This window comes from Peromyscus eremicus, chromosome 5 (assembly GCF_949786415.1).
Source record: "Peromyscus eremicus chromosome 5, PerEre_H2_v1, whole genome shotgun sequence".
NCBI classification, from domain to species: Eukaryota; Metazoa; Chordata; class Mammalia; order Rodentia; family Cricetidae; genus Peromyscus; species Peromyscus eremicus.
The window spans coordinates 85,577,944-85,599,983 of NC_081420.1; the positions used below are offsets into that span (position 1 = coordinate 85,577,944).

The 22,040-nt window shown below is 49.6% G+C and overlaps 1 protein-coding gene across 3 annotated transcripts in view; it reads right to left on the reverse strand.

The window, feature by feature from the left end:
- Nucleotides 1-1,678: 1,678 nt before the first annotated feature.
- Zc3h18 (zinc finger CCCH-type containing 18) overlaps nt 1,679-22,040 on the reverse strand; it is a 42,984-nt gene continuing 22,622 nt past the window's right edge. For 2 of the 3 annotated variants that reach the window (XM_059263882.1, XM_059263883.1), the window contains 13 exons: nt 21,779-21,936; nt 19,468-19,585; nt 17,772-18,040; nt 12,711-12,902; nt 11,639-11,764; nt 8,802-8,906; nt 8,354-8,497; nt 8,054-8,119; nt 6,466-6,626; nt 6,156-6,355; nt 5,643-5,736; nt 2,876-2,972; nt 1,679-2,566 (listed from right to left, as the gene is read on the reverse strand). In XM_059263882.1, the coding sequence (XP_059119865.1) occupies nt 2,368-2,566; nt 2,876-2,972; nt 5,643-5,736; nt 6,156-6,355; nt 6,466-6,626; nt 8,054-8,119; nt 8,354-8,497; nt 8,802-8,906; nt 11,639-11,764; nt 12,711-12,902; nt 17,772-18,040; nt 19,468-19,585; nt 21,779-21,936 (1,929 nt within the window). In that variant the 3' untranslated portion in view covers nt 1,679-2,367. The remainder of the gene's footprint in view (nt 2,567-2,875; nt 2,973-5,642; nt 5,737-6,155; nt 6,356-6,465; nt 6,627-8,053; nt 8,120-8,353; nt 8,498-8,801; nt 8,907-11,638; nt 11,765-12,710; nt 12,903-17,771; nt 18,041-19,467; nt 19,586-21,778; nt 21,937-22,040) is intronic. The other variant, XM_059263884.1, reaches the window with a different exon arrangement.

Genomic DNA, 22,040 nt, shown 5'->3' on the forward strand with positions numbered 1-22,040 from the left:
CCACCTGTCTTCCCACTCAAAGCCTGTTTTGAATTTCATTTTAACCACTGGTGGCTGGGTGGGCAGTCTGAGGGATCTGAACACAGCCCTCCTGGCAGACACTGCCTAGGGCTGTATGAGCATATAGAGTGGGATGTGGGGGCTAGAACACATGCAAGTGTTGGAGGCAGAAGGTAGGTAGCCTTGCTCCTGAGGTTCATTCATTGTTGATTTTTCAAAAATGTACAATACTGTATCGAGGTTGACCAGTTAAGAAAGGAAGGGGAAAAAAAAAAAAAAAAAAAACAGATCAAGAAATCACCCAACCTCCCGTTCGTTGCCTTTGTCTTTGTCTATCTATCCCAGGTTAGGCAAGACTGGAAAAGCACCCAGGAGGAATGATGCTGAGCAGCCGCCAGTCCTGGCTGGGCAGGCATGCCTGCCCACACCATGCTTCAGTGGCCTCTACACAGATCCTGCCCTGGCTGTGTGGGTCAGGCAAGAGCAGGAGGCCTGGAGATCTCAGGTTTCTCTGAGGGGTCACAGGCAGGGGTTGCTGTTGGTCCATTTAGAGTTGCTAGGTGAGGCTGCAGCTCTCCTGGACCTGGGGTCCAGTCAATAGCAAGACTATTCCTCTGACTCAGTAGCAAGGCTACTGGGAATGTTTATACTGGACTATCCTGGGTGAAGATCAGAGCTCGGGTTACTGAGATAGCTTAGCTAAGGTAGAGAGCTTGTTTTGCTAAGATGAAGGATCAGAGTTCAATCCTCAGAATCCATGTAAAATGCTACTTGTGCTGGGGGCGGCGGGGGGTGGGGTGGGGGAGGTGGACAGGTAGATCCTAAGGACTTAAGAGACCAGCCAGTCCAGTCTAACTGGTGAGCTCCAGGTCAATGAGACCCTGTCTCAGAAAGAGATGGAAGGCATTACTGAGAAGACATCTGAGGATTCCTTCAGGCTTGGGGGCTTTGGAGCATGGTACTTCCTGGAAGGTGGTGATAGAACAAGATGGAAGCACCATAGACCAGGAACATTTGCCTGAAAAGACATTGTGGTCTCGGCCTCGCTGGAGCTGTCTGCATTGGGCAGGCCTTATTGAAGTGCTCTCATGGGGAGTAGTGAACACCATGGAGGACACCGAGTGTCCCAGTCTTAACTAGGCTTTGCATATCCTGGACCTGAATACATGCCTGGGTCAGGGCCAGGTGATACATTCAAATCAAGAGTGACAAGTGGCCGGGTGGTGGTGGCGCACACCTTTAATCCCAGCACTCGGGAGGCAGAGTTCGAGGCCAGCCTGGGCTACCAAGTGAGTTCCAGGAAAAGGCGCAAAGCTACACAGAGAAACCCTGTCTCGAAGAAGAAAAAAAAAAAAAAAAAAAAAAGAGTGACAAGTGGCTTTATGGGCTGGGGGCAGCCTAGCCAGGGCTCACTGCAGGGAGGTAGCTACCAACTCACTCCAAGAAGTCAGCCACAAGAGCTGGGCTTATCTTTGCTCAACCACAGGATGGAAAAACTGAGGTTTAACACTCCAGGGGCTGAAGACTCAAGCAGTCTGTGCCTGCTGGCTCCTGTGAATGACATCAACTACTCCAGGGCTAGGGTCTCTGCTGGAGCGCTTGGTCCATTTTGAGCTAAGCATGGGTGCCCAGTGGGGAGGCAGCCCAGGCCCGTGCAGACATCACCAGGACCAGAAACTGCTTATCAAAATATTTTATTTTAGGAGATCGCTCAAAAAAGACTCTCCACATTGGACAGACACCCCAACAATACCCTTGGCCTTATTTTATTTTTTTTTTGTCTTTTCTGTTTTTTCCTTTTTAATCAACTAAAACAATTTGATGCTTAAAATAAAAGACAGGAAATGTTTCCCAATCAGACTTTAGGCAAGAATATATATATATATATACTTCTGATCCGGGGGAGGGGAGGGATGGTACTGCCCGTAGTCCAGGAAATATTCTGCTTTCCTGTTCCCAGAAAGGAGACTCTGCTGGAAACACGCAGCCCAGGAGGCCAGCTGGGAGAAGTGAGGACGGACGCAGAAGAGTGTGAGCCCAGCCCTGCGTGCCTAAAGCTCTTAAGTTATAGAGCTGGTGCTCCCTGTCTCAGTGCTGCCCTGTCCGTCCGTCCATCTGTCTGTCTGTCCGTGGAGACTCTATTCTGGAAGGAGCTGGTTCAGTCTGGTGGAGAGGTTGGGATTCAGCGTCATCTTCATCTTGTGTGTGGCTTCTTTTCCAGCTGAGAAACTTTTTTTTCTTTTTTAATTTTTAAAAAGAATCACAGCCAAAATAAGACATTAACTGGAAAATCCAAAATGGCTGCGCTTACCCTATTTTTTTTATAAAAACATTTAAGAGTCTACTCCAGGGAGTGAGCTGGGCTCACTACACTTTCCCAGGGATCTTGGCCCGCTTGCGAGCGATGGCATCCTCCACAGCCTTGAGCTGTTTAAGGAGCTCCTCCCGCCGTGACAACGTGCTGGCTTTCCCTGACTTGGTGCCGGCAGCGGCAGTGTCGGTGGCTTTGCCGGGCACGCTGGTGACCTTGCTAGAGCTCTTAGACTGGGGTGACAGTGGACGCTTCCTGTAGGATTGAAAAATGGGAGGGAGTAGATGAGAAAGAGCACCCAGGGCTCCCCACTTCCTCTGTAGGGAGAGAAGCAGGGTCTGGGCTAGCCCACAGCCTCTCCTAGTCCCCCACTCTACGGCCACCCTGAGACTCAGTGCCCCTTGTCTAGGGCTCTTTGATAAGGTGGACTGAGCAGCATGCTCAGGTTGAGCCTGAGGGCTCTGCAGAGGAGTGGGCTGGGACAGCTGTCTGTTGTTCTTCCACAGCCTCGTGTCTCCCACATTGCTAAAGCCTATCGCCTATCCTGGATGAGCAGGGACTTACCTGTCGGCTGGGGCAGCAGGGGCTTTAGCGTTTTGGCTTCTCTGCCTCTCTGGCTTTGGGGAGCCCATTCTTCCCCCTGATTTCCGGTCCCGAGAACCTGGTCAACAGGGGAGAGAGTGAAACCAATGTTCTGTACTTGAGGCCACCAGAGGACAAAGTGTCAAGGAGGCCAAGTGTGGTGTGCTATGATCCTAGCACTGGGAAGTAGAGGAAGATCAGAAACTATCCTTGGTTACAGAGTGAGTTTAAGGTCAGCCCAGGCTACCACGAGGCCCACTCAAAAAGTCAAAGTGTCAGGATGGCTGGCACACTTCTTTTATTAAAAAAAAAAAAAAACCAGGGAAGCAGACAAGGCAAGCGCTGCCTCAGAAAGCAGAGCTCAGGAAGCTATGATGCATGCAGGCCTAGAGCTGGGCCTAGTTGTTGCGGTTTTATTTTTTTGGCGGGGTTTGGGGGTAAAGGAGTATTTCTCTGTGTAACTCTGGCTCTCCTGGAACTCACTTTGTAGACCAGGCTGGCCTGCAATTCAGAGATCCACATGCCTCTGCCTCTGACTGTTGGGATTAAAGGTGTATGCTTACATCACTGCATCACTGGATCCCGTTTCATGGAGTACATTTTCTTTCTTTTTATTTTGTGTGCATTGGTGTTTTGCCTGCATGTATGTCTGTTGGATTCTGGAGTTATAGACAGCTGTGAGTTGCCATGTGGGCAGTGGGAATTGAACTTGGATCCTCTGGAAGAGCAGTCAGTGCTCTTAACCGCTGAGCCATCTCTCCGGTTTCCTGGAGTACACTTTTTTTTTTTTTTTTTTTAGTTTTTTTTCGAGACAGGGTTTCTCTGTGTAGTTTTGGTGCCTGTCCTGGATCTCGCTCTGTAGACCAGGCTGGCCTCGAACTCAAAGAGTGAGTGCCTCCCAAGTGTTGGGATTAAAGGTGTGTGCCCCCATCGCCCGGCCGGAGTACACTTTCTAATCTACACTTTCTTCCTCAGCACACAGGTCTGACAATATGAGCAGAACCTGACAGTTCACAACTGGAAGCCAACTCCAGAGTGGAGCACTCTATTCTACCAGTGGGAGACTGGCCTCAAGCTTGGGTGGGGCTAGGCAGCACAGAGTGGAAGGCAGGGTCTAAGCATGAATCAAGGCAGGTGACCCAGTGGCCAAGGCTCTGACTCTGGGGAAAGAAGTCCCTTCAGGGTACAAAGCCTTAGGGTCCTGGCCCAGCAACCTGCCTGAAATAAGCCCCAGAACCCCAGCTTGCAGCAGCCAGCTTCCTTCATATTTGCTTCAGGGAGGAAACATGGATTTTTGCTCTTCCCATCAAAGATGGGATGCCTCCATCTTTCCTGCTGGGCTTGAGATAGAGTGTCCCGGGAGATCTTGGGGGGGAGGGGGGGCTCCAAGGTTAAATAATGACTCAGAGACACTGTACCCTTCTCACATCCCAATGAGCTTAAGGTATGCAGAGGCACAGTTGATCAGTCTGGAGTGAGGGCTTCTCTGACTTTGGATGTTGGGTATGCAGGCTCATTTTTATGTTAACTTGACACAAACTAGAACCATCTGAGAGGGAACTTCAACTGAGAAAATGCCGAAGATCTGGCTGTAGGTAAGTCTGTGGGGCATTTACTTAATGCGTAATTGATGTAGGAGGGCCCAGCTTACTACAGTGGTGCTACCCCTGGGCTGGTGGTCCTGGGTGCTATCAGTAAGCAAGTTGAGCAAGCCAGTAAGCAGCACCCCTCCATGGCCACTGCATCAGCTCCTGCTCACAAGGTTACTGACTTCCTTCCATGATGAACAGCAATGTATAAGCCAAATAAAACTTTTCCTCCCCAAACTGCTTTTGGTCATGGTGTTCATCAGAGCAACAGAAACCCGGACAAAGACTTGGGGTGTTAGAACTTGCTCAGAAAGCCAACGCACATGCATTCATTTGCTTGCTGCCCTTGACTTTTGTTTTAATGCTGTCTCATGGAGCCCAGGATGGCTTGGAACTCTATGCAGCCAAAGATGGCCTTAAACTACTTTTTTTCGAGACAGGATTTCTCTGTGTAGCCCTAGCTGTCCTGGAACTCACTTTGTAGACCAGGCTGGCCTCGAACTCATAGAGATCCGCCTGCCTGTGCCTCTCGAGTGCTGGGATTAAAGGTGTGTGCCACCATGCCCTGCGGCCTTAAATTTCTAATCCTTCTGCCTCTACCTCTCAAGTGCTGAGATTACAGATGTACACACCATACCATGTATGTGGTGCTGGGGATCAAATACAGGGCTTTTGTGCCAGCACTCTACAAACTGAATCACATATCCCCCTACTCCCGATCTTGTTTGTACTGGAAGGGTTGTTCACCACTAACAAATTGTGTATGTCAATATACAGGGGCTTATTATCACTAACTTTTTATGGTGCTGGGTTAAACAGAGGGTCTTGGGCTCTACTACTGAGCTACATCCCCATACTAAAACTTTCTCATCATGCACAGTGGTATACACCTCTAACCCCAGCACTTTGGAGGCTGAGGCAAGAGGATCATGAGTTGGAGATAAACCTGGGCTACAGAACAAGATAATGTTTAAAAGTAAAATGAAACCCCAGCTGCAATCTCTAGTGCTATAGTATGCATGACAGAACACACGCAATGGAGTTCTCAGGGTCCGCCATAGTTTTCAGAACAGATGCAGTGTCAAGGCCCTGCAGGTGGGTCTTCTGGCTTATTTGTGGCACCCATGGTATGCCTCAGGCCCTGGACCTGGGAGGCTCACCTCGGTCTGGGGACAAATTGGCCTTCTTGGCTGGAGGACTCTGCCGGTCTTTGTCTGATGGCTCATAGCGCTTCCGGCTTCCTTTATCAGCCGCCTGAAACAGCACAGTACTGTGAGGGTGGTAGGGTCTGAGTGGTCGTTAGGCAAGGAAATGGGTGGTGGTGTATCCGTTGTCACCGGCGAATGGTTCTCTGCTCCCATGGTCCTCTTTCTGGCCCTGCTTCCCCCCACCCCTATAAAGCAGTTCTGTGTCCCTTCTAACCACGTGATGGGGCCCTTTGTGCTGCATAGGGAAGTGCCTTGTAGGACCCCAACCTGTCAGGCCTCGGCCCTTCCAGACAACAGAGCCTTGAAGGCAGAACCCAGGCTGGCCTGCCTGCCGTCCCAAGGCTACTGTGTGGGGAGCTAGGCAGGCCACAGGCACATGAACTGTAACTCTGAGGTGCTAACCTTTGGACCTCTCTCGGCTCGGGGGCAGGGTGCAGCAATACTGGCCTGTCCCCTTGATCTCACCTTATTCAGCAGCGTCAGCTTTATCTCCTTGTGGGCAACAAAGGAGCCCTGCTGGGGCTGCCCAGGGGCTGCCTGCTGAGGTGCCGCTGCCTGCTGGGAGGACTTCCCACCTGCTGGAGCTTTGGAGGACTTGGGTGGCTGTGTGGACGGATCCCGTTTCCGCTTTTCCTCTCTCACTCCATCTTCTTTCTTAGATTTCCCTGTCAACAACAAACCCTCAGTCATGGCTTCCTGTGCACATGGACAGTGAAACAGTCTCTGTTTAAAGTCACCCCTGAGCCTACACCCCCAGGGCAAGGGCCCTACCTACCTCTCTCCTTCTTGGTCTGGGCAGGGGTGGGGGATCGAGAGCTGGCCGAGGACACAGGACTGGCCAGGTCTGCATACATGTCCTCCGAGTCCACACTGTGCACTGAGCTGCTACTTGAGGTGGCGCTGGACACCGAGGAGACACTGCTCACACTCAGAGACCTAGACACACACACACACAGCAGTGTCCCTCAGCCCCATGCCGACTACAAGACGGCTGGGCCGCAGGCTGATGGCAGTGTGTGTGTGTGGGGAATGTCTCTATGGCTCGTCTTTACCCGATTTCCATGTTTAAGGAACGCACACCAACAGAGTAAGAGATCTCAGGGGACTTTCAGAGGTACTATACAATGAAGGGACAGCTATGTCATGAGCTGAGATCTCTACTTCACTAACCTGGGTGATACTATGCTAGGAAGGGAAATGTGACTAAGCCCTATCCAATGGTGATAAGGACACACTTTTAAGTTAGTTGACGATGCACACACAACAGCTACAACCCATAATCCCAGTAACTGGGAAAGTGAGGCAGATCTCTGTGGGTTTCAGGACAGCCAGGGTTCGATAGTGAGACCCTATTTTAAAACACCAAAAGCAGTACAAAAGAGGTGACAACAGCTGGCAGATGTGCTGGAGCCCCTATAGCCCCAGATTCCTGGGAAAATTGATTAAGCCCAGGAATTCAAGCTCATCTGGGAAACACAGGGAGTCTTCCAACCCAAAACCAAAACCAAACCTCTGGAGCTCAGTGGTAGAGCACTTGAGCAAAATGCAAGGCTCTGGTTTCCCCTTAAGTACCACCACCAAAAAAATTTTGGACGACAGTAAATTAAACAAGCAGTGATAGTTTCACTGTCAGGGACAGTAAACATAGGGCAAAGACTGGGGGTGGGGGTTAGTTTTGGCACAGTGCAGGGTCACGACAGACCTACAACAAACACCAATCAGCTCTTCCTGAGGTCATCAGAGGCCAGAATAGAGGAACAGAGGCAGGAAGAAGACAGAAGAGTTAAGAATTTCCTAGCTTTAAGTGGAGAGCTGGCTCAGGGTTTAAGAGGACTGGCTGTTCTTCCAGAGGACTCGGGTTCAATTCAAGATTCCAAGAACATCAAGCAGACTTCATCTTCTAAATCCTTTCTGGTCTTTTTTTTTTTTTGTTTTTGTTTTTGTTTTTGTTTTTGTTTTTCGAGACAGGGTTTCTCTGTGTAGCTTTGCGCCTTTCCTGGAACTCACTTGGTAGCCCAGGCTGGCCTCGAACTCACAGAGATCCGCCTGGCTCTGCCTCCCAAGTGCTGGAATTAAAGGCGTGCGCCACCACTGCCCGGCCCTTTCTGGTCTTAAGGGCTCCTCCCAACCGCCTAGGGATCAGCAGGCCCAGAGAACAGTCTATCCTAGGGAAGGTGTGGACAGAGAACCTGGAACTGGCCTTACTTTGTCCAGCTGGGCTGTACTGGTCTAGTTCTCTTCCCCTAAGGTTAGATGCTCTCGTGTGAAGGGAGGCTTTATTCGCTCTGAGCTGTGTGTCCTTTGGACACTGAGGAGCCCCTAACATGGTCGGTGAGGGAAAAAGGTGGGACCAGGCAACTGACCTGGATCGGGAACTGGAACCACTGTAGCTGCTGCCGCTGCCGCTGCCACTGCCGCTGAGCGTCCGCCTGCAACACAAGCCATAGTGCACGCACCTCAGAGGCAGACCTTGCTGGGACAAAGCCTTCCCGCACACCATGGTCATGGGCCTAAGATGTGTTCCAGGTCCGGCTTCTGCATCCCTGATGCTGCCCTGGTGATGCACCAACCTCCTAGGCTCTAGTTTTCATCAGCGTCTATTCCCTGGCAGCATCAAGGACCAGGAGAACCTTACCAGGATTACCATAAGCCCACATGCTCACCTCCTTGGCGGAGTCCTGGTTTGCCGTTCCTTCCTCCTGGCTTCTCGAAGATCTCCTGGTTTGGCAGGCTCAGGGGCAGGAGCAGTAGTTTTGGTGGCCTGTGGTGGGGCTGGGGGTGGGGCTGGCTTCTTTAGTGACTTCTCCCTGTGAGGCAGAGGCAGTGTCAAGGCAGGATAGGGCTGGGGTCCCTGCTCAATGCACCCACATCTCAGGGCTCTGCAGTTCAGACATGGCACATGGCTGCCAAGGTCCATGCCACAGGGACCCAAGTCTAGGTGCTGAGCCCGTGCCTCCACCCACCTCCTGGGAGCCTTCTCTGCTGCCCTTTGGAGGCTGCTTCACCTCTAGTCTAAGCATGGGAAGGGAAGAGACAGTGGAAGAGGCTGGAAGCCTTGGAGACCCCACCGAAGTGGGGCACCATAGCGACCTGAGGGGGCTCAGGACTCACCCTGCTTTCCCGGGAGGCGGGGCCGGCTCCCCCTTGGTTCTGACTGGAGGTCTGTGTGGGGAAGGTGTGGGAGACGGGGATGGGGACGAGGAGAAGGACCGGGACCTGGGGAACAAAGAGAGTGTGAGGAGGAAGTCTGGTGCTTGGTAGATTCCCTCACTGGCTGGAGCTGGCACATCCCCTAGGAAATGGTTCTGATCCACCGAGAATTTAGGCTCAAGCTCAGCTGCTTCATCATCTGATAAAACACACACCCAGGAGGAAACAGGGAAGGGCAGCGTGCAGCCTCAGGAAGGAGTGGGTGCTTGTGTGCAGGAGTGGGTGCTTGTATGCAGAAGAGGGCACATGGTTCTGCCTTAGCCAGGGACCAAATGAGGTGAAGATGGCTCTGGCTAAGTGTGGGATCTGAGACACCTAGTAGCTGGGAGGTGGCAGAACTGGTAAGGGTCCCAAGCACTTGGTTGGCAGGCAAAGGCACAGGCACAGAGGTCCCTAAGCAGTGACAGCATCACATAAGCAGGGAATGTACAGCTGGGAGGAGATTATGACCAGATGATTTCCACACAAGTATCGTGTGTCAGCAGGGTAGACAAAGAGCCAGGAATGGGGGCTGGGTCCAGGCGGAGTTTCCAGGATGGCATTCTGACAGTGAGATCACACTTCCGTCAAGAGGATGAAAGGGATTGGGTTGGCCCATGTTGCCTACTCAAAACCATCACACAGGATGCCCATTACTTCTAGCTGGATGGTGCAAGCAGTGGGTCAGTTTCCTGCAGTTCTTCATGCTTCCATGCTCAAAGGCAGGTGCCCAGGAAACCTAGCATTCACTCTTGCGGCCTTGCATTTGCTGCCTCACCTCTTGGGTCACTACTATGGGAGAACCTGAAAAAGTACGACCCGAGCAAGGGACCCTCTGAGAGGCACTGGTCTCGTGGCAGTTTACCAGACTCCTCTCCCCTCTCAGCGTACCCTCCTGAGTGCAGCTTTGGGAGGGGCTGCTACAGATGAACTTCAGAAATGATAGCTGCTGAGCCCCAAGGCAGGGACTCCACTCCAGGTCTCCTTACTCACTTTGAAGGAGGCTACCCAGACCTTGCAGGTCTCTAGGATAGTGCCAAGAGAGGCTAAGCTACCAAGAAAGGCACAGCTACTGTGGGAAATAGCTAAGAAGTTTATGGTCAATGGTGAGAATATGATGAAGCTTCTGAGCTATTGGTGGGATGGCGGGACACCCCACCGGCATGTCAGCTCACTTCCTGGGTTGACCTGCAAGACCCTCCCATGCCCTGCTTGCTATGGGACCCACTCAACTCTCTGCTGTGCTGGATTTACCTGGAAGGATCAGAAACACCTGCAAAGTGAAACCTGGAGTCCTTTCCCTCTACCCTGTTCCATGACCCAACTGCCCCAACCTTAGGGCATGGGATAGGCACAGAGCTTTTTTTCCTGCTACCCTCTGCTACACTGTCAGCTGCTTGCTCAGAGCAAAGATCCCATACACAACTTTTTCTCCAGAGTCTCATATTTTCTACAGTACCCTACATGACCTTTATCTGTCTCAGAGGCTCCCACAGGTTTTCTCACCCAGGCCCATGGCCACATCTGTCTGCTGCCCGTGCCCTCCCACCCCCCAACTGCTGACACTTGCAGAAGAAACCTGCCAATGTTTGGGCTCTGGGGTTTGTGCCAGCACACCTCTGGATGGCCTACACACACCTGCAGAGAAAGGTTACTTTTTTTCCCATCCTGGTTGCTTGCTATTCTGCATTCTACAATGTCCACGAAAATAGGTCCACATGCAATTTACTCCACACCCCACAAAAGCTTTAGTGAGCATCAGATGAGACAGCCTCAGTGACCTCTCAAAACTGTTTTCTAATCCCCTCTATCATCACATCTAGAGCAACACCAGTTGGATGTGGTGGCATACTTCTTTACTCCTAGCACTTGGAAGGCAGAGACAGGTGGGAATTTGAGGCCAGCCTGGTCTAATATATAGCAAGTTCCAGGCCAGCTAAGGCTACACAGTGAGACCCTGTCTTCCAAAAGAGAATAAATCTCAAAATTTCCTTTAAAAAATAAACAGACAAAGAAAGAAATAAAAGCAAAACCATATGCCAGTAAGGGGTAACATTGCAAGGGACACAGAAGACAGAACATTTTATTCTCACACAGATATCTAGTGATAATATGTCCTAAAGCAGAGGGTTGCGTGTCTTTATGTGCACCAATTCATGACTAGGACTAAAGCACTTCCACCCACATACCCTTCCAGCTTTACTGAATGCCATGCCAAAGTTCTGAACCCTCTCAAGAGCTTACGGTGAGGAGAGTGCTGGGAGGGTCCACAGCAGAGCATCAGCTCAGTTCAGGGCTGGACCACTGAGCAGTCCCTACCCCTCAGGCCAGCCTGACTTCCACTGGAGGAAGACCAAGCCATCAGGTTTCCATGGGGGCAGGTCAAGCTGGATGCAGGGTTATGTGCTGGTAGAATTTTGTCTAAAGTTTAGGAAGTGTCTATTTTCAAAGGGGAAAATTCAACAAAAGTTTGCTCGACCCTCCTAGGGCTTTCTAGGATGATGGAAGCACTGCATATTCACACCTGGACTCAACAGAGAGACATCTTATAGATACAGGTCCTATGTCTAGTACCTGCAGTGTATGCTGACTGGCATCCCAGTCCAAACTGCTTCTCAGTGTGTAGTTTACCAAAACCATTTTGGAAGCAGGCACCCAGGAACCCTGCCATGTTTTACAGGGAGAAACAAGACCACTCGATCTGTCCAGAATGCCTGTCCCCACTGTACCTACCAGGAGCTCAGGAGGCTGGGACGTACCTGGACCGGCTTCCTGAGAACGAGCTGTGTCTGGAAGAGCGGCTGGAATAGGAGCTGTAGGATGAAGATCGGGACCGGGACCGGGACGAGCCCGAGCCAGAGTAGGATGAAGACCGTGAAGATGACCTGTGGGCCAGTGGACAGAGTAGAGGCAGTGAAAAGGTGGCCTTCACTACTACCTGCTGGGGTGTGCTGAGCCATCCCTCTTTTAGTGCAGTGAGAGACGGCACACACAGAGACAGGAGAATATTCACAAACATGTACAGCAACACAGTGAGGCAGAGGTGATCCTGAGATAACCTACAGACACACTGCAGCACCGTCACCCTACAGTGGAATGTTGGAGAGACCAATACTTGGGGGCCTGGGTGTACCCATGGTCACTGGGTAACCTAGAGACTAGTTTGAGTGTCGGACATAGCCATATGTGAGTCTTCAAGCTGACCCTACTGTCCACATACACATACCTCTGGTTCCTATTAACACCTCAGGCTCCTCCTAGACTCCATTCGGAACTCCTTCTTCAGGCAGGGAGACACAGCTCTTATCACCTACCACTCACTTCCTCATGTGCTCACACTAGAGGTCAGAGCCACTAAGGCAAATTCTCTGAAAAGCTGGATGGAGTGTGCAGTTCCTCTGTCAGCAACCTAGCACCTTTTCCACAGGATCTGAGAGGCCTCTCCCCTACCTGAGGGAATGTATGTCTCCGGTAGCCAGCCAGAGTAGTGTCTATACCATTCTGGGTCACCCACTCTACTACTTTTGTATGTTCTGGGGGATGTGAAGTCCTACCAAAATTCCTGTTATTAGTCCCACCTAATATCCCTTTGACCTGTCCTTGGGCAGTGACCACCCCACCCCCACACACACAGACACACACACAGACACAGACACACACAGACACACAGACACACACACACAGACACAGACACACACAGACACACAGACACACACACACAGACACAGACACACACAGACACAGACACAGACACACACACACACACACACACACCCCTGGCAGCCAGTGGTCATCAACAAGCCACTTGTCTTTACAGGGTCCCCTCTTTACCTGGAGGAATTGGAAGCAGAAGCTGATGAGGCAGAGGTTTTGCGACGCCTTCGTGCCCGGCTTGGGGAGACTGACACACCAAGTTTCTTCTTGGGAGACTTGGATCGGCGCCAAGGGTCCTTCCACTCATCGGCTCGCTTCACCTGTGGCCCCACAGAGGTGGTCTCCTTCTTTGGTGGCTCAGCTTGACGGCTAGAATCACAGAGGGGTTCTCAATGCTCAGGCTGCTACCCTTCCCCAGCAATGCTGCTTCAAGAAAGAGATTTGGAAAGCCAGCACATTCAGTGAGTTTATTATAGAGATACCTGAAGAAGAAGTAACACAGCACACCTCCTAATCTCAGTTAGTTCCCTCCAGAAATGGTCTTAACCTTAGTGCCATTTTTTTTTCCTTCCTGTGAGCATTCCCATTTTCTCTTAAGTCTAATAGTAAGTACTTTTAGGGGGTGCCATTACTTACTTCTATCTTTCTGACTATAGTGTCAGACAGGGATGGAGTCCATCTGGTTCAAACATGCTTATTTCTAGTGTTGGCACACAGTAGGTATGCAATACTCATGAATCTAGTGTTGGCACATAGTAGATATGCAATATTCATGAAATTAAAGCAACAATCACTGTGTTTTCAAATTCCTGTTAACTAAAAAAGTTACCAACACCATGCTTTAAGCATTTTCTTTACATTTAAAGAGTCTGGTTCAACTGCAGCCAGGGAACTTCTTGATTAATGCATGGAAAGAGTGAGTATCCCAGGCCCTCCTCCCTAACAGCACTGGCCTCAAGTGCTCAGACAGGCTAAAAAAAAGGGCATCAAGGAAGGCTGCACTACCACCATGGAAATAAAAACCCTGCCTATTTATACTTCTAGAGCTACTATTTAGTCACCAGCCAGTGGCAGGTACCATTACCATTACCTGCTGAGGGGTCCAGGTAAGAGCAATATCCAGTGCTGAAGCCTATCCCACAAGACATGTGAAATGCAGATTGTGCCACTGTTATCTCAGCCCTAACCCCAAAAGCTAATGCCCCAGGTATATCTGGTGCTGCCTATAAAGAAATGCAGGAAGGAAGTGAGAACCTAACAACCTGACATAGCAGTTCCCTGTCACTGGCCACTGGGTCAATTTTTATACTTCCTAGACAGTCTCATTCTAAAAACTAAGATGAGGGGCTGAAGAGACTGTCAGCAGTTAAGAGCACTGGCTGTTCTTCCAGAGGACCTGGGTTATATTCCCAGCAACCACATGGTGGCTCACAACTGTTTGTAACTCCAGTTCTAGGGTATTTTTTGACACACTCTTCCAGCTGCTATAGTCACTGCACAAATGAAGTGCACAGGCATACATGCAGGCAAAATACCATACATATAAAAAAATACAATTATAAAGCAAAACAAAACAAAACAAAAAATCTAAACTAAGAAGAACAGACACCAGGGTCACTAGCCTCTCCCCTGGTCATCTGCCCAGTGCAGCCTTTCCATACAGGAAGGAAATGGGAGGAATACCCTGGTAAGTGTGGAGTTCCTTCTTTTTTGGATGCAACCAAGTAAGTACTTAAACCTCTCTGCAGGAAGTCCTTCACTACCTCGAGAGATAGACACTGGGTCCCACTGAGAACAGGTAGGTACCTTCAGCAGGTGAAGGACAGTGCTGTGGATGGGCCTTGATCTTCTCATCCCTGTAGGATGAGCATCTGAACCGAGGCATTCGTAGTACCATCTTCATCTGAGTGGCTGGCTCAAGGCTCTCCAAGGAGGAGGGCTATCCACCATGTCCACGTGTGAGAGGCACATGGTGGCAACAGCATGCCGAATTTTGTTACTATAGACACCCAACTTTAGACGTTATTACTCCAGTGATTCTGTGAAGCACATGATCTGGTATGTGTTTTATAGCAATGATGCAAAACTTCCTTTAAAAGGTATTTAAGGCCGGGCGGTGGTGGCGCACGCCTTTAATCCCAGCACTCGGGAGGCAGAGCCAGGCGGATCTCTGTGAGTTCGAGGCCAGCCTGGTCTACCAAGTGAGTCCCAGGAAAGGCGCAAAGCTACACAGAGAAACCCTGTCTCGAAAAACCAAAAAAAAAAAAAAAAAAAAGGTATTTAAGAGGTTAGAGATATAGCTTAGTGGTAGAGTGCTTTCCTAGCATGTGTGTACCATGAGTTCAATCACCAAAAAAGAAAAAGAGATATGGGAAGTTTAAAAAGCCAAAGCATGCAGGTAAGTAATAGGCGGTAATCTGGACTACAAGTATGGGCAAGGATGGGGCGGGGTGTGGGCTCTGATCCTCAGTCAGGGCTACAATCAATCAAGGTCCAATAAGAGGCTATGTGGATGAAACCATGGGAAATGCTAATGGCTTTAGACAGGGTATCCAGCGTAAGCCCCATATTTAGTGGTAGGTCTTTCAGAGGAATGACTGGATGAATCATCATTAAAGAATCCATTACCAAATTCACCCAATGAAAAAGTTCATGTAACATTTAGAGGAAAAGGCTGCAAGACTGACCTGCCCACCACTGCCAACAAGATTGGCGACAGAGAACATCTAGACTACCAAGCTCCTGCATCAAGGTGTCAAGCTTTTGAGCCAATAGGCTAACACCACCCAGCTGGCACACGAGTTGTGCTCTGAGTGATAACGGTCCACACTTGGGAGTCTGCAGGAATGACAAAGGCTGTATCTTTGCTTCCCAAGACACCCTGAGAAAACCATGTTGAACTCCCCTCTTAGTGGGGGACAACCACCCAGATATCCCATCAGACCTAGAAAGCAGGGCAGAACACAAAACCACAGGAGGCTACACTTCTCCACAGGTGCCCCAAAGCCCACTCACTGAGTGTGGCCTGTTTCAGGGCTGTAGTATGTGCCAAAGGGAGGAATGCTGGTCAGGAACTACAGCAGGAACCTGCTGGACAAGGACAAACTTGCCATTCACAGGTATTTCTAAAGAGGAAAAGAAATAACGGCACAGGTGATCTCTGGTCTTGACCTTCTGTACAGCTGCAGCACCCTCCTATCTCCCTGCAGCACAACTGCACATTCAAGGCTACCGGAACCTCCGCGGGGCAAGGGTCAGCTGCACGGCCCCAGTCAACGCCGAGGCTGGCAGCAAACGGCCAAGAGTGGCACAAGGAAGTAAACTGCTGATGAGCAAAGTAGCTACCCCACGTGTCTGGGAACTCCAACCTGGACAGCTGCCAAGTCTGGGGTCAAAGAATAAAGAGCAATAGATGGAAAGTCACTTCTAAAATGAGGAGGACTAAACATCTAATAAAGACAGGAAGAGGGAACTCACAGCATCTGGGTTCTTCCCTTCATTTTTCCCTCCTACCTCAATCTGCCAACACCCGAGGGACATGCACTTTGGCTTATCTCCCAGGAAACTGTACAGATTTCCCCAGGGCTGCCCCATCTGGTCACACTGCATACACTGTGCCCTCATCTCAGTGGGCGGTACCCACCACATCTCTTCATGTCCACTTACCATGTGAGTAGCTAATGGTTTCCACCACACATGGATGACTTCTACTGGCTAAAAAAACTCTCAACTCAATAACTGCTTCTTTCCTCTGGAAGGTCCCTGGAAGAGCAAGTCCTAGCTATTCTCCATCCTGGTTTACCATTACTTCTTATGGTATGGCCCTCTTCCCAAAGTTGACACTTGCTGTCTGGTCCTCTTTTCTAGCCCCGCATATATAACACCAGACACCAGGGATCTAAGTATTTCTTACTGACATTTCTCCACCTTGTGTCCTAAAGACACAGAAGGACAACACATGCCAGCTGAATGAGACATCAACAAAACCCAGAGCAGGTAGGGCATGGTAGCACATGCCTTAATCCCAGCACTCTGGAGGCAGAGGCAGACAGATCAAGGCCAGCCTGGTTTACATACCTAGTTCCAGGACAGCCAGAACCACACAGTGAGACACTATAAAAATACAAGAGCAAAATCCTGTCCTGTAGCTCGAATTACTGACCAACTGACCAAACCAGAAGGCCCAAGTCCAGTCCTGAACTGCAAGTGCTGGACTGGAGCAAGACTTTCCCACAATCTACCACTTTGACTCAGAATCTGAAAAGGTATTTGACGATACTCATAAACCAGTGAACCCAGAGACACAGAACTGGTAACAAATGACAGCAAAGGTAATGCAGCCCCAGATCATGCGTTCTGGGATGGGTGGAAAGAACAACAAAAGTAGCTGGGCACAGTAGCACAGGCCTGGAATCGCACCAGTTTTGCAACCGAGATACGAAGGATCCCAAGTTCAAGGCGGAGCTCCACAGATCAAAACAACACTACAAAGTCTTTTTATTGTTCCAGGGGTCGGTAAGCCTACCTAAAATGCATTTGGACGTTTACAATGTTATCCACACTGCCTTGGACTCTTCATCTCACTTCTCCACTCCCACCCCGCTGCCTTGCAGAGAATGCAGAAGGGAGAGATCCAGCCTGATGGGACAGCACCATGGAGAAAGTGGCTTGTTTGGAAAACTGTCTGTCATGCCCTCCAACAGTTACTAGATGACGCAGCAGCTCCTCCCATAGCTAACCAAGAAGGAAAAATCCACATTCACACACAAAAGTGCACACAAATGTTCACACCTACAACTGTCAAACAGTGCCAACAACCCAGGCAGCGGTGGCGCATGCCTTTAATCCCAGCACTCGGGAGGGAGAGCCTGGTGGATCTCTGCGAGTTTGGGGCCAGCCTGGTCTACAGAGCAAGATCCAGGACAGGCACCAAGACTACATGGAGAAACCCTGTCTCGAAAAAACAAAAAGCAAAAACAAAAACAAAAGGTTTCAACAACCCAATGTCCACCAACAGACAGACAAGAAAAGCAACTGAGGCACAGCCATAGTGCTTTCTCTGCAAATACAATTTAAGAAAAAAAAACCATACACAAAAGCCTATAGTGAACGGCTCTACACCCACACCAAGTCCTAAACAGGCAGGCTGTTTCAGGGAAGCAAGGAGCTGTTGCTTCAAGAGCTTAGAAGAGGCCACAGGGCAAGACATGCTGATAGATGGGAACTGGGGTAGTCTACCTTGGTGGCTGTGGGGACCGGGGCTTCGGCTTCTCCTTGTCCTTCTCCCGGTCTTTGTCCCGGTCACGGTCTCGATGCTGCCGGTCCTTCTCATCTCGCTTGGCTCGCTCTCTCTCCCACTCCTCTTTCCTCCTCTGCCGCTCCTTGTCCCGCTCACGCTCCCGTTCTCGCTCGCGCTCCCTCTGCCTTCGCTCACGCTCTCGGTCGCGCTCCCGTTCCCGCTCCCGTTCTCGTTGTCTGTTCTCTCGCTCCCGTTCCCTCTCCCGTTCCTGGGTTAAAAAGCCAAATATAGATGCCGAATTACACACTATTTGGTAAAAGTGCAGAGAAAACAGGGAGCAGGTAGGAGGATGCTCTCAGGAGGCCATTTTATTCCCAAGTGTCTCCTTAAGACAACTTAGCTGTGTCTGGCAGCAAAGGCCAGCAACTAGGAGACGAAGGCAGGAGGATCTCAAATTCACAGCAAGCCTGGGTCAAGTGAGAGCCGATCTGAAAGCCACAAACCTAGTATGTCCAAAGGTTTGATTCCCAGTACCACATAATACACAGACAGACACACAGACACAGACAGACACACACACAGACACACACACACGATAATATATGTTAAAAAAACAGGAATGCATACAACTTAAGAGTGAAGTTACCCCAACCAAATAAATACAGAACTTTGTCACTACCAGCCTGGTATGAACTCTATACCACAGGCCCTCCCATGGGTGACCAGCTCATTCTTAGGATGGAAGTCTCAATGGCTGCCCGTGTGGACAAGCCCACACCACAGTACTTCATGAACAATATATTGAAGGAAGTGTGTGCACCCCTAGTGCATTCCCCCGCTGCTGACTTGTTCTCCTGCTTTAATAGTCAACATTCAAACAGTTCAGGCACAGCCCGGCTGTCAGGCTCTGGGCCTTTGTGACCTTAGGAGACACCATGCGCACTCCATGCCATTCCTGCCACCCGTGTCGCTGGATACACCAAAGAACAAGTACCTGCACCCTGTATCCTACCTCCAAGAGGAAGCTGTAAGGTGGCAGTTCTGGGATAGGTGTGGGTCTATACAGCTCACTACCTATGGGCTGCTGGGGCTGCCACATGAGTCACAGCACACAACTGCTCAAGGGCTCCTAATAAGCCTTTCCTAAAGCAGACTTTCCAAGCAGGCTGACAGTGAAGAGGGAACAGGCAGTCTGGCACACACACATCTTTGTACACACTAGGTTCTTGGGAGTCTTCACCAGACCAGTATGGCAAGGCCAGCCAGAGGCACATCCTTAACCAGCAGGCTAGATGAACAAGAATGGTGCTACACATAAGGACATTATTCAGAGATTTCCAAGAGTGACACACTCACAAAGGTGACAGTCTCCTGAAAACCAGCATTGATGCCTTACGAGCAAATCTTACAAAACCATGGCAAAAACAATAATTCCATGAAAGGCCACCAGACATCAGACTATCACAAACACAGCCAGTGGCTCAAATTCAGGACTGTGGCTCAAAACATTTTGTTAACTGAATAAGCTCAAAGGAAACATACCACAGGAAGGGTTGACTGATGCCAGGTAAGGAAGTGCACACCATTGCTTGTATGGCTGAGGCAGGAGGATTATGAATTTGAGGCTAGCCTAAGGTACATAGTTAGACCCCATCTATGGGAAGAGGAGAGTTTTAACATGTGGATCATACTTACGCGATAGTTATGATACGGCTCTGCTTCTGTATACTGCACCCTGAAATTCTCGTACTGTCCACCACGCCAAAAACGCTCTATCTCATAGTCATAATAAGGATCTGCATAAGGCTCAAGTCTGAAAAAAGAGCCAAAAGGAAGGAAATCGTATCATTTAAGAATGCTACAGCAAAAATTCTACATAAAAGACAAGCTAACAGACTCCAACCCCACGTGATGAAAATAATACACCGTGACCAAGTGACCAGCTAAGAACACAAGGCTGACATCAGCATTAGGACATCCACTACCACCGCACATGTCAGTCACTGGGGAGGAAAAGCCCTGGGACTATCCATGAGGGAAGACAAAGACAAACTTCCTGTACGCATTTCCAGAGAAAACACTCAACAAAATAGGAATTTGTATTTTCTAATGAGACAGAAACATAGTCTTAAAAGCACTTTAAGGACCTCAGGATGGCTCAGATGGTGAATTACTTGCTGCACAGCCTGATGATTTTCAAGTTTGGTCCAGGGAAACCATAAACATTAATTCCACAAAGCTGTCCTCTGACCCCCACACATGTGTTATGGCACTCTTGCCCACGCACCATGTATCATTGCATATATACATACAAAATAACAACAGCAGCAGAAGCAACAACAACAAAAACAACAACAGCAGCACCTTTAAAACCAAAGCTGGAGAGAAGCATCGAGGAGTTCCCTGAGCATTAGGATACCATGGGACCTATGACCACCTGCCAGTGTGTGCAGGCATTGATAGCAAGATTGGCAAGATGAGCCCAGAGAGGTGCGAACACAGCGAAACTGTCTCCATTTGCCATCCTGTGACACTACACCTTAACCGTCTATGACAGAGCCAAATCACACAACCATCCACCCACTCACCTCAATAAAGCAGAACAAGAGCTTAACATGGAAACCTATGTCCTCACATATAGCTCGCCAGCTAATAAGGAGGCAGTATGCATTTACAACAGCAGAGGGAAGGTGCTTGGGAATGACACATATTCAACCAGAAATGCAGATCTCACTCCAGAAAGTCACAAAGAGGCAACTAATTGAGAAGACATGACAGGGTACTCCTTATCACCTTGCTGGTTCATCCTGCATTGGGACATAAGCATATCCCAAGTAAAAACCAACAAGCACATTCATGGGCTAGATGGTTACGCTGTCAGCCTGGTTCACGTGAGGAGGAGACACAAGCCCAGCCAAGGGAACTCCACAACAGAGAAGACACCCTCTGAAGCACGCCAACACCTGAAAGAGCTCCACAATCCTATGTGCTTCATTTAGTGCAGGGGGACAGCAGGCCCGGGGACACACACTAAGGTGGCATCTCTCAGTGTCCCAGTGAACAATGTGGATACCTGACTACTCTCACTTCAAAATCCTGCCACTGTACTGGTGAGATAGTTTACAAACTAGGGGAAGTATGCAATTAATTAAAAGTAGAATAACTGTAACAATGTAACTAAAGTCACCAAAATTGATAAGCTGCTTACTTTTAGAATTCTCATTCAATATTTCTGAACTTGGTGAGCCAAACCACAGACTGCAAAGCTATGCCATATACCAAAATTTACCTCTTCACCCTCCCAGTGGATTCCATCTGGGCACGCACAGACCCAGTACCTGCCCTACTCAACGTAGTCCTCAGAACCACAGAACTCCTCTGTTGAGGGGGTTTTGCTCCTTTTTTTGAGACAGGATTTCTCTATGTAGCCTTAGCTGTCCTGGAACTCTCTCTGTAGACCAGGCTGGCCTCAAACTCGAGATCCCCCTGCCTCTGCCTCCCTAGTGCTGGGATTAAAGGTGTGTGCCACCACTCCCAGTTCTGTTGACATTTTTAAAAGACCAGCATTAAATGTCTGAGGAGGCGACTGAAGAGGCAGCTCAGTGGTTAAGAGCACTTGCTTGCTGCTCTTCCAGAGGACATGAGTTTGGTTCTCAATTCTCATGTTAGGCAGCTCACAACAGCCTGTAACTCCAGCTCCAGACTCAACGCCCTCTTTTGGCCCCATGGATACATACACACACACACATGTATCTTTAAAAAAAACAAAACCAAAACCAAAACCAAAAACCTCATTCCCCAAGTAACTGAGGAAGAGGTGAGGAGACAAAGGCATAGACTGAGCCTGTAGGAACTTTGGGAGTGCACCCCAGAGGTAGCCTTCCAGGATGGAACTTGAGCATCTCCTCCACAGAAGCCAGAGTGGTGGAGACCATACCCTCGGGACTTGTGTGTGGCTACTCCTGACAGGACATGAACGGGCCAGGGCAAGCAGAGGATTCCTTACGTTGTGTCTCTGACATCTCTTGGGACCCTAGAATTCCAATCTCGGAAGACTTCGTTCTCCTTGTCAAACTCCCGATCGTCTTCACCAATGGTCACCGTGAACCTTTTCTCTTCAAAGTCAGGCTCCTGCTCTTTCCGAATGGTTGCTTTTTTTAAAACCTAGCACCAAAAGAAGATAGACATCAGTGTGAAATAAAGACCTCCAAAGTCACTGAGAGGAACGCAGGGAACCTGAGACCTGCAGCAAAGTACAGCACCAGTGC